The following is a 13,199-nucleotide window of genomic DNA, read 5'->3' as shown; positions in this document are numbered from 1 at the left end:
ATAAAATGTGAAGTTAATATTCATGTTATTCAGATCACACATGTACATCTGAGCTCAACGACCATTTAAAACAGACTTTAAAGAAAACTTTCATACATAGGCCTAAAAAAAATCATACAAAAACCTCCATTAGTCTGACGGCACAATAAAAACGTGTCCTGAAATATTGCTTCAAAGATCATTTCATTTAGATTAGAAACTAATTCCTTATTATGAACATAACATTTAATCGATCTTTACATTCTGTATGTAATTCTGTATTGACCAGTTTGTTATTTTTGAGTTATACTGTTTAAATCAATTAGCAATTCGACTATTGGCTCAGGCTGCTGCTCCAGCTATACAGTCCATCCTCCTGCAGCTCACTGGGACTCACATTCACACCAGAGCTCCTGCTGCTGTCGTCCACCTTCCAGCTCAGCGTCCAGTCAGAGGGGAACCCCTTACTGGCCACACACACCACTGTAGACAAACCCTTCTGCAGCTGATCTCTGGTGGGCCAAAGCACCGCCACAGTGGGACGAGTCGCAGCTAGAGAGAGAGAGAGGGAACTTGAACTTTCACTTCTCTTTAACAGGTTCACAGTTAATCAAGCACATCTCCAATGCAACAGCCTGTAACAACAGATTCATTTTACTGACAGAAATTTGCATGTTTATTTAAAATCTCAGTATTTATAATTAATATCAAAATCAATATTTATCAACATGATGTAAATAGTAATGTATTTCTTAAAATGCTGCGACACTTTTTTAAATAACATAAGCTTTGCTTTTGAACTTAATTTGTCAATAAATTATATCTGAAAATTACATTTCTGAATGTATTTACATATTTATAGCAATAACATATTCAGAATTTAAACACTTTATTCATCTTAAACAAGCATATTACAGAAATCTGATGTTGCATTTTGTTCTAATTCATTGAAAGAAAAGTTTTTATCCTTTTTGTTACTATTATAAAACATCTAAAAATAAAATGCTTGAAACTTTATATTTTTATATTCCTGTCTAATGTGAAAACTTAATATCAATAATAAAACTTAATTCATCAATTCAATAAATGACAGTGAATATAAATTTAAAGTAAAATGTTAGCCCTCCTGTGAAACTAAGTACTTCCTACTTAAACTAAATATGAAACTAAATATTTTCCAAGATTTCTTCATCATATTTTAGTATACATTTCCCCATATGATAGTTTTAAAAGCTTATTTCTAATAGCTAACTTATTTTGTATTTGCCATGACTACAATATATATTTTCCTGCTTATTTTTGCAAGATACTCATATTCAGCTTAATGTGACAATTAGTCTTACCCAAGTTATTTAAATTGGGTAGAGAGGGTAAAATAATAAGGCAAGTTATTGGACAACAGTGATTTGTTCTGTAGACAATTGAAAAAAAAATCTTAAGGGACCTAATAATTTTGACTTTAAAAATGTTTTAAGTATATTTAAAACTTTTATTTATTCAGTCAAACCGAATGAAATAGGAATAGGTAATATTGTGAAACACTCCTTGCTGTAACAACGGGGGATGACACACAACTGGAGGTAGGATCCAAATGCAGGTTTAATCGTGGTCAGGCAAGCAGTGGTCAATACAGGTGCAAACGGGTATGGCAGTGCAGAATCTTAATCAGTACACTGGCTATAGGTCGTAAGGCTAAACAGGAGAACAAGCAGGGGCGGACTGGGACAAAAATTCAGCCCTGGCACTGTAGCCACACCAGCCCACATGACCACACCGACACAGCCCCACCGACAGAAACGCACATTTACTACTTATATTGGTGTACAGATAGTGAAATAATATAAGCAGTACCATATATGTAATAGATATTTAAACATTTACTGTAATGTATGTGACTGGAAGAAAAACAACCCATTTATAACAAATTCATACATACAGTAAAACGAAATTAAAATAATTTAAAGTCAGTGTGCTGTCTGTTTACCATTTGTCTGCTATTTATGATAGGAGTAACCTGTGAATGTGTATCACACACACACACACACACACACACACACACACACACACACACACACACACGCGCACACACACACACACACACACACACACACACACACACCTTTACACACAAATGGACATGCAGCACTACATTCAGCATACTTTTATTCACAAATAACTATACTTGGCATTCTCTGAAGTGTTGTTCTTTATTGCCAAGGTCCATAGACTATGTTAGCGTCTCCTTGTTTCTATGTTGACAGTAAACACATTGTCTGATTCTACATCTTCTCATCCATTTTAACTCTGTAACTCTGCAATTTTAATATGCCTGTATGGCTGTCTGAGAGTATACTTGTTTCTCACCCTTGCCTGACTCTTATTGTGTCAATGCTTTTTGCTGGTCTCTGGAGTCACTGTGTCATCATTATTTGAATCACTGCTTTTGCTAGGCTTGACTCATTCTAGTTTTTAATAAATATGTGCTTATAAAACAATTACAGGTGACCTAAAGAATAAATATTAACAATTATGGCCTATTCTACAGTTAAGTTTAAATGTAACTATGTAGACTTAACTACATTTTTTGTCATGTGTTCACCTCTACTGTAGAGTTAACTACTAACCAAAAGTACAGTGTGTAATGTTTTTTTTTTTTTTTTTCTACCTCTACGACACTCCTCCCTGTCTCTGCTAGGCCTACCGTAGCATCCTTTCTCACAGCACTGGTATTGGCAACACCCTAGTTAATAAACACAGTATAGGATGTAAAGATTGCAGCACAATGTTCTTACTGACTGCTCTGAACATTTGAATACCAGGGTTTCTGCAGGTTTATTCAAATCAAATTTAAAACATTTCAAGACCCTTTTAAGACCATTTTAAATAAAATTGTAGACTTATAGAGGGCTAAACACAAAGGATTTTTTCTAATGGTCTGGTAACTTTAGTAAATAGATTTTGTATTAATTGAAGATAATGTAAAGGGATGTGTTGCTTTATTTTTTCTTCCATGATTAGGGAATTTAATTTGGAGATTTTGCTGAAAATAATGTAACAGCTTTTTTAAACTGAATCTCTTTGCAATAAAATAACTGATTTGGCCAGATTGGGTAGCTTTACTTGGATAGAGGGAAATTAAGAACAGTTTAAAATGATTTAAGACCTACAACACAATATTTCAGTGAACTTAAGACTATTTAAGGCCTAATATTTTGTTTTTCAAAATTTAAGACTTTTTAAGACCCTGCGGAAACCCTGTATACAAATTAATACAATTAAGTAATAACAGTAGCACCACAAGCAATAGAATATAAAGCAAAAATTAAAAAAAGCAGCAATATTTGTGTGCACTAGCAGATTTGTTCATTTTTAACCCTTCATGATATATAGTTATTTGTGAAATTATGCTGAAGTGTTGCTAGTGCTGCACCTCCATTTGTGTGTAAAGGTGTGGTTGTGTGTGTGATATACATTCACAGGCTCCTATCATAAGGGTTAATTTATTTTTAAATAGAGCCACAGTGTTAAAAAGGCTCCCATGAGCTTCTATTTTGAAGTGTTTCTGGCAATCAGTGATCTCATACACCTTGTTGATTGTACATGGAAGTGTTTTAGTATCTTTATTTTTATTTATTTTTTTTCTGATTCCTTAATTTGTTTATTTTAATTTGTTGTAGACTACACCAACCCACAAGGATACCCAAAGTGATTGCTAGCACTTGCATACTCAGTGCTTGTTGGAAACTTTGTGGAAAGAATAAAGAGTCAAAATAATTCTGGATAGATTGAATCTCATTTTCCCTGACAATGAGATGATTATGTACTGTAACCTATGCATGTATTTAATGTATTAGTTGAAAGACTAGCTATGTATTCAGAGTTTACAACAAATGCATACAGTACTGTGGCTATAGCTTTAGGTTCTTTTGCATGTTAGAATATATTCCTAGTAGCATACAGCAGTCTGTATACCAGAAATCACGTTATCTGCTGACAATGACATTAAAATGTGCGGGAGTTCTAGGCTAAGCTGACAACTGTTAAACACAATGTAGTCACTGTTTAATGCACTGTCACAAACTGTCAGAAGTAGCGTGAATGGTGATACATTTACTTGGTATGTTTTAGTATAATGACTTAGAAGTACATTTTTTGTTTTCTTACCTCCTCTACCGCGCTACTGTCCTCCGACGCAGCATCCGAATGTTCGAGAATATTTCAGTAACCTTATGCATTTGGCAGCGTCTGATTTTAGAGCCCTTTTGCGCTCTTTCTCTGAGCTTTTCAGCACCGCCTTTTATTTTTACGGTACATCTCTGACAAATAGCTTGTGTGGCACTTATTGTTTGTTTTACATTCTTGCTAGATTTTGATTACGTCTGCGTAATCTCAGGTTGGGTCGGCCCCTCTCGAAACCAGCCGGCCGTCGCCGATTGGACCAAATGCGCAACATTTATTATTATTATTATTATTATTATTATTATTATCATCATCATCATCATAATATCACATCTTGTAAGAGATAAAAGCTTGTAAAAGCATGTAAAAACAATACATATTTACAAAAAAAAAAAAAAACCTGACCGGCCCACATTTAAAAAATGGTTCAGCCCTTCTGGCATTTGCCAGAATTGCCAGATGGCCAGTCCGCCCCTGAGAACAAGGATAAAAAAGGCTGGGTCGAAACACAGGAAACAAGACAGGGAAACCACGTTGTAGTGTTATCAACAGATTAACAAGACTCGGCCAACTGAGAGGGTGAATGTGTGGCTTATGTAGTGAATGCAATCAGTCTCTGATAGTCCTCACGTGTTGCAAGTGTAATCAGTCTAGATGAGTGAGCATGGGTCTCTGGGCGAAGTGCATGTCTGAATATGTAGTCCAGGAAAAGGCGGAAGTGTAGTCCATGGTTATTGTGTGGGAACCAGCGATCTATGGAGAACGATCGCTGGTTATTGTGACACTTGCTCTGTGAAATCATTTGATTTTTTTTTATAAAGTATAAAATTACACAGGAGGGCTAATAATTTTGACATCAACTGCATGTATATAATTTAAATGAATAAAATCTTATAATATAAACATTTGCAACATTAGTATTCTGCTCAAAGTGTCACTGAAAATTTCACGGGATGATTGTTTTTATTCACTCTCTATATTTAAACAGAACAAAGATTAACTTACTTCCAATTGAGAGTCAAGTGCCTCCACCGAACGTGCGCCACTGTAACACAAACACAATCATCAGCTGTACAGAAACCTCCTGCACTAGAACTGATGCTGAGACAGTTATTTTAGCATCAAAACTAACACAAAATAACAAAAACACGTCTCTTACCAAAACTGTCTCAGCTTCTTAGATGGGGGGAATGTTTCTTAAGAAAATGGTTTTTTATTAACCTAAATTTTATTTAATTGATGTGCTAAAAGTTTTATTTTTTAATTTTTTAAAATAATAATAATAATAATTGTTATTATTTTTATTTGTCAATTCCAGAAAGCATTTCAAGAGTGTTTTGCATATTAACTGAACAGTGTGCTTAAAACTGCATTCACAAATTCACACACACACAGACACGACACACAAACACAGACATTTAAAACAATGTATTCTCTTATTCTAATGCTGCATGGAGACACTCTGTTTTCTCGCTCAAGGTTCAAAATAATCTATTTGTGAAGATACATTTAATTTATTTTTTTGAAGTTGAGCTCTTAGCTTTATTTCTATATTGTTTTTAACAATGTCATAGCAGAATTAAACTTTACACTTTCATTTTTTATTCTCTTCATCAGTGTCTCATCAAGAGGTTCAGTCTCTTGAGTCTCTGTCTGTAAAAGCAGGGGATTCTGCTTCTATCAGCTGTAATGGGACAAATGGAGTTGATGACATGAGCTGGTATTTGCAGAAACCTGAAAAGCTCCTAAACTCCTGATATATAAGACAAGTCGACTTCAATCTGGAGTTTCTAATCGATTCAGTGGAAGTCAGTCTAGACTTCATTTTACACTGAACATGTGTGCAGTCCAGCCAGAAGATGCAGGAGTTTATCACTGTATGGGGGCTTACAGCTACGGGCGCACACAGCGAAACAACATCATACAAAAACCTCAATTAGTTAAACACTACAGAGAACACATGAATCACTTCTGGCAAGTTAAAACTGTAATGTAGAATTTATTCATGAAACAATAACACTATTCAACAGTCTGATGACTTTTTGGATTTTTTGGACCATTTTGGATTTCAACATAAACTATTAAAAGAAATGGTGAGCTTCTTCTAGATTTATTTCTTGTACAAAAGGAGATGTTAGTATTCATGGTATTCAGATCCACTGTATCGCACATGTACATCTCAACCAACTGTTTAAAACTGATTTTAACATAAAAACATGGTAACTGTAAACACAGGCCTAAAATCCTTCTGCACATAATTACTTGAGCATTACCTTTCATATTTAAATTAAGTTTTTAACAAAAAGTAATTTTCTAATGTCTGTAATGTAAGTTAATAAAAGTCAATAATTCTGATTGTAATATAATGTAAAATAATATAATATAATATATAAATAGTTTGCTTACTGCTTACACCACAAATGCATATTTATGTAAGATAAATTGGCATAATTACACACATAAAAACAATAATAAATTATTCAACTATATTTATAATTTCTATACATACTAATTTCCCCAAAGGCAAACCATACACAAATTACTTTTGCTGTGTGTATAATTGAAATACTGAAAAAAAGAAGTCCCCCACTATAGGAATTTCAATTGAATTATATTTATTTATTTATTTCACAAGTTTCTCTTTCTAAACAGGACAGATCCAAAAAAGTGTGCCTGATTCTTTTCCCAAAACCCAAAATAATTATCATGTTTTTAGTTTATAAAACAGTAAACAAAAAAAATACTTCTTTTATTTTGTGTTTGATCACATGTGGTGTAAATCCAGCGAGCACTGAATGAACACACACACACACACACACACACACACACACACACACACACACACACACACACACACAAACATAAGGGTCATTATCACTATAAAGTGCCTTTGAGACGTCAGAATTACAAAAAAGAAAAAAGAAAAAAAAGCTTTTTTTTAATTAAACACACAGCTGTTGCAATAATTAGACTTTAGGCTGTAAGAAATGAATGTTTTTTGAGCTCAGGCCTTTTTTATAAATAAACTACAAGCAGACAAAGAGTCAACAAACCTCAAATTGTGTCAACTCTGTTATGGACAAAATCAAAGTAGTTTAAGTATGTTTTCATTGCAGTGTGATTCTAAAATGTATCTTTTCAGAAAGGTAACGTGTCTCTTTACCAGCACACTAAAAAACACAGGGTTAAAAACTACCCAAATTGGGTTGTTTTTAACCCTACTGCTGGGTAAATGAACACATCAGGGGTTAAATTAACCCAAGTAATTGGGTTATTATTTTTAACCCCACAATTGGGTTGTTTTTTCTACCCAATAATTGGTTATTTTTACTTAAATAATAGGTTGATTTGATTTAATAAATAGGTTATTTAAATGCATTTTTTTTTTCTTTTAAAATCATTAACCACATAAAAACAATCAGGTCAATATTTTATTAGCTTTATTTTTTGTTCCTTTAAAATTGTTCAGCACATTACACTTAGTAAATCAACTAAAAATTCAAGAGATCATACAAAAGTAAATACAAATTATAAACTGCACTCAAAACTATTTGTTTCATATACATGGGTTGCCTGAGGTTTTAAGTTATTTCTCCAAATTACCTCAAGGTAAAACACTTTAAACAAATTACATGAATTCACATGCACATGCATGTAAAATCCCAAATGTTTTAACATTTAACATTTAACAAAATTCATTAACTACAAAAAACCTCAAGGTTTGCTAAAGCTGTTTGCACATAAATCCATATGCACACCAAAATACCTCAACAGTTGTTTGTTACAAAGCAGTGTTTTTAGTCTATATTATGAACCATATATTCATAATATATTAATTTGTGCTGGACATATGTGTGAACATAAAGTAGTACTCTTCCTCAAGCAATATGCTGTTTACATACAAAAAAAAAACAAAAAAAAACTGTAAAATGAAAACAAATAAAACTAAAACTATAATGCTACCTCAAGACGGCGTAGTAGTTCAGTGGGTAGCGCTGTCGCGTCACAGCAAAAAGGTTGCTGGTTCGAGTCCCGGCTGGATCAGTTGGCATTTCTGTGTGGAGTTTGCATGTTCTCCCTGTGTTGGCGTGGGTTTCCTCCGGGTGCTCCGGTTTCCCCCATAAGTCCAAAGACATGAGCTATAGGCGAATTAAATAAGCTAAATTGTCTGTGAGCGTCTATAGCTCCGAAGCTTTTCCTGGCAGGATGACAAATGCCTGGGGGTCAGAGTGTCCATTTTGAAGTGACAAAAGTAAAAGGTCTTGATGCTCCAGTCTGCTGGAGATACTCCACTATATTTGTTCCAACCTAAAGGACAGATAATGCAAATGAAAAGATGCACGGACCACTTGATTGGCCTACGAAGCATGGCAAACGTTGTTAATGCATTGTGAAACAACATAAACCAATGAATGACATTAACTTTAACATTAACAAAAATTAATAAAAGCTGTAACAAATTTGTTGCTCATTGTTACTTTATGTTGGTTGAAGGAATAGTATTAACAGATGTTAATAATAATATTAACAAATACAAAATATTGTAAAATGTTACCAGATTTCTTGTTACATGATCTTACATTATATTTACATTTAACAGACATATTCATCCAAATTGATTGTAATGAATCTCAGCAATATTTAAAATTACACTGTTAACCTATCACTTATATCTTAACCCACTATTGCATCTACCCAAGTCACCAAACCTGTCCCAAACTTTACACATATCTCCCCTCAATATCGACAAAAGAATAAAAAAATATGAACACAAAAAGTACATTGTACTGATTGTTTTTTTTTATATGAGTATTATTTAAGGGCGCTGGCTACTTAATATAATAAATGTAAGCTAAACAAAATAGTATTTTCCCTTGACATCCTAAAGTTATGGGGTATAAAGATTACATTTTTTTTTTTTTAAACTACTGTTTTAAAAAATTAGGTCTACCCATTACCTGGCATGACTGTCCTGCTTGGTGCATCTTTTTTCTCTCCTTGTGGCATTCTCAAGTGCCTCAAATGCTTTCGTATGTTCCTCAGCCTCTCTTCAAAGTACCCAGGACTGGTCTGTTATTTCAACTTTGCGCATACCATGTTTCCTGCAAATACATTTAAAAAAAAAAGTATGAACACACAATACACATGAATTAGACCTGAATTAGACTATGAGTATTGTAAAACATTCTACACATTGATCTTCATCTACACATTGTCAATTATCCACCTTTTTTTGCAACAAGAAAGTATGCTTGTTTCTGTGAATGTGTTAGACTTACACATTCATGAGCTGTTATGGGTAAAAGACTAGAAGAATAACAAATGGTAGTAAACTAAATTACTTGCACAACAAACTAGTTTTGTAAAGTTTTATGCTGAAGACTATACATTAAATACTATTAATTTATAGGTTATACATGTCAGATTTGTGATGATCAATTTGCACAAAAGCACAAGACAAATAGGACATAACAGGAAAACTTACCTTCAAAACTATACGTTCTGGAAGCTGCCATTCATTGAACTTATGTAGAAAGCAATCCATCAAAGCACACAGAGATCACCTAAAACATAAAAACAGAACTTCATTTCAGCAAACAGTTTTATTTATGATGCATTATTTAACCATCATTTCTAATTTCAGTATCCCACAAAAGAAAGTTAATCATTAGCCGCATTTCCACTATCAGGCCAGTACGAGCCAGGGCTTTTATCGGGCCAGGCCGTGCCAACCAACCGAGTGGTTGAGCAGTGAGGCCGAAATCATGTCGCGTTTCCACTGTCGGGCTAGTAGCTCGCAGCGCGTCACGCAAACCCAGGCCCCAGAACATCCCCCGAATCGAACGTCACACAACCCGCCCACTTCAGCGGGAATCAGGCAGATAAAGCACACCATCACATCATCACGAAACTATTAAAATTAGGACTACCAAAACAAACAAATGACACGTTACTTTAGGAGACACAATGGGATACAATCCCTCTCTTATAACCTCCTGAAGCACAGGTGAAATCAATCCAATTTAATTGGCGGGACCGTGTGTGACGTCAGACAGGGAGGAATAAAAGCACCACAAAATTCAATTCAATTCAATTCAGCTTTATTTGTATAGCGTTTTTACAAAATAGATTGTGTCAAAGCAGCTTCACATAAATGGTCATAGTAACTGGAACAGTGTAGTTCAGTTTTTAGTGTTTAAGTTCTGTTCACTTTAGCTCAGTTCAGTGTGATTTAATCATTACTGAGAGTTCAAACACTGAAGAGCAAATTCATCGATGCGTAGCTCTACCAATCCTCAACCATGCGAGCCAGTGGCGACTGCGGAGAGGGAAAAAAACTTCACCTGATGGGAGTGAAGAAAAAAAACCTTGTGAGAACCAGACTCAGTTCGGCATGACCATTTTAATTTCTCCGCTGGCCAAAAGTCTTGTGCAGAGCTTCAGTCACCGCGGTGGGCTGGAAGATGGCCTCAGCGAAGACTCGTCTGTCCCTGGAGCGTCGCTGGAATCAGTCTCATATTCTCCACTTCCCATGACCATCAGCGCAGCAGCAGCTCAGGATATGGCCTGGTCCCGGATATGGAAACCTTGGGATCATCTCGTCGCTGGTCTTGGATCCAATCAGTGACTCCGCATAATCTAAGGACCTCGGGATGAGTATCCCCAGGTGAAAATAGAGAATAAAGAGAATAATTAGCGTAGCTGCTGTTCATAGTGTATATAAGCAAGATGCAGAAGCCTGTGTGGAACCCGCTAGGTGATGCATTGAGTGTATGCTTTACTAAACAGATAGGTCTTTAATCTAGTTTTGAACTGGGAGAGTGTGTCTGAGCCTCGGACGTTATCAGGAAGGCTATTCCAGAGTGTAGGAGCCATGAAAGAGAAGGCTCGACCTCCTTTACTCGATTTTGCTATTCTAGGTACTACCAGAAGCCCTGAGTTTTGAGATCTTAAAGAGCGAGTTGGATTGTAGCGAGACAGAAGGTTGGTTAGATAAACAGGAGCTAGATTATTTAGAGCTTTATAGGTGAGAAGTAATATTTTAAATTCAATACGAAACTTAACAGGCAGCCAGTGGAAGGAGGATAAAATTTGGGTGATTTGATCATATTTTCTAGACCTGGTCAGAACTCTGGCTGCTGCATTTTGTACTAACTGAAGTTTGTTAATAGAGGATGCTGGGCAGCCAGCAAATAGAGCATTGCAGAAATTCAGCCTCGAAGTCATAAAAGCATGGACTAGCTTTTCTGCATCTGAGATGGATAGCATATTTCGTAATTTAGCGATATTTCTCAGATGAAAGAAGGCAGTTTTTGTGACATGGGATATATGATTTTCAAAAGTTAGATTGCTGTCTAATATGACACCCAGATCTTTTATAGTAGAGCTAAAGCTAACTTTGTATCCCTCTAATTGTAGATTGAGTTGCGAGATCTGCTGTGTACAAGATTTAGGCCCAATAAGTAATAATTCTGTTTTGTCGGAGGTTAAGAGAAGAAAATTGTTGGTCATCCAGTCTTTAATGTCTTTGATACACTAAGTTAGTTTAGACAGTTGAGACGTCTCGTCAGGTTTAGTTGAAATATATAATTGAGTATCATCTGCATAGCAGTGAAAGCTGATCCCATGTCTTCTAATAATGTCTCCCAGAGGTAGCATGTAAATTGTAAACAGTAAAGGGCCTAAAACTGATCCTTGAGGCACCCCATACTTTACTGGGCTGACTTGTGAAGGCTGTCCATTAATATTCACAAACTGGTAACGGTCAGTTAAGTATGACTTAAACCATTGTAGAGCCTGTCCCTGGACACCTGTAGACTTTAAGCGATTTATGAGGATATTGTGGTCAATGGTGTCAAATGCCGCACTAAGATCGAGTAAAACTAATAGCGAGACGCACCCTCGGTCAGCAGCTAAGAGTAAATCATTGGTTATTTTCCCTAAGGTGGTTTCTGTACTGTGATGAGCCCTGAAACCTGACTGAAACACTTCAAAAATATTGTTCGTCCGCAGAAAAGAGCATAATTGAGTAGACACAATTTTTTCTAGTATTTTAGACATAAATGGAAGATTTGAAATAGGCCTATAGTTAGCTCAGTTGTTGGGGTCTAGTTGCGGTTTCTTAATAATAGGCCTAATAACAGCTAGCTTGTAAGAGTTTGGAACATGGATTTGGAGTATAAGCCGGTGCAGAAAGTTTGGCATCTCCTATTTTCTGTCTAAAGCCTTCTATTTTATCACTGAAAAAATTCATGAAGTCATCACTACTAATTTGCGGTGGAACAGTTTGTTCCAAGGATGACCGATTATTTGCTAATTTAGAGATGGTGTTAAATAAAAATCTAGGATTGTTATGATTATTTTCTATCAGTTTGCGCAGGTGCTCGGTTCTGGCAGATTTTAGAGCCCTCCTATAGCTGGACATACTGTCTTTGTACGCAATTCTAAAGACCTCTAAATTAGTTTTTTTCCATTTACGTTTCAGGGCGCGGGTTGCTGTTTTGAGCGCACAAGTGTGACTATTATACCATGGTATAGCTTTAATCTCTCTAGCCTTTTTTTAAAGGCTAGAGTGCCACAGTATTTAGTGTGCTAGTAAAGATGGCATCCATACTGCTGGTTACTACATCAAGATCATTTGAGTTTGCGTGTGCATTACGAAATAGAGAAAGATCAGGTAAGTTATTTATAAATTCATCTTTGGTTGACGGAACAATAGTTCTACTAGGGCGGAGTATTGGAGGGGGTTTGCTGATTTCAGGTAAACACAGCTTATATAGTAAGAGGTAGTGATCTGTAATATCATCACTTTGTGGTATAATGTCTACGTCAATAACCTCGATTCCATAAGACAGAATTAGATCTAATGTATGATTTAAGCGGTGGTTTGGACCCACAACGTTTTGCTTTATCCCAAGTGAGTGTATTAAATCCATAAACGCGAGCCCTAATGTATCGTTAGCGTCATCTATGTGGATGTTAAAGTCACCTACAATTAGCATTTTAACAGTTTTGACTAGTAAGTCAGAAATAAAATCAGA

The 13,199-nt window shown here is 35.4% G+C and overlaps 1 protein-coding gene across 1 annotated transcript in view; it reads right to left on the bottom strand.

Moving 5' to 3' along the window:
* The window catches only part of LOC141379156 (uncharacterized), a 49,576-nt gene continuing 36,377 nt past the window's right edge, over positions 1 to 13,199 (bottom strand). Inside the window, exons 4-8 of the mRNA XM_073931829.1 lie at positions 9,644 to 9,722; positions 9,117 to 9,260; positions 8,122 to 8,466; positions 5,164 to 5,203; positions 1 to 531 (exon numbers count right to left, since the gene is read on the bottom strand). Coding sequence (XP_073787930.1) covers positions 9,703 to 9,722 — 20 coding nt within the window. The 3' untranslated portion in view covers positions 1 to 531; positions 5,164 to 5,203; positions 8,122 to 8,466; positions 9,117 to 9,260; positions 9,644 to 9,702. The remainder of the gene's footprint in view (positions 532 to 5,163; positions 5,204 to 8,121; positions 8,467 to 9,116; positions 9,261 to 9,643; positions 9,723 to 13,199) is intronic.

Source organism: Danio rerio, chromosome 19 (genome assembly GCF_049306965.1).
Source record: "Danio rerio strain Tuebingen ecotype United States chromosome 19, GRCz12tu, whole genome shotgun sequence".
NCBI lineage: Eukaryota > Metazoa > Chordata > Actinopteri > Cypriniformes > Danionidae > Danio > Danio rerio.
This window is presented reverse-complemented; position numbering and strand designations above follow the sequence as displayed.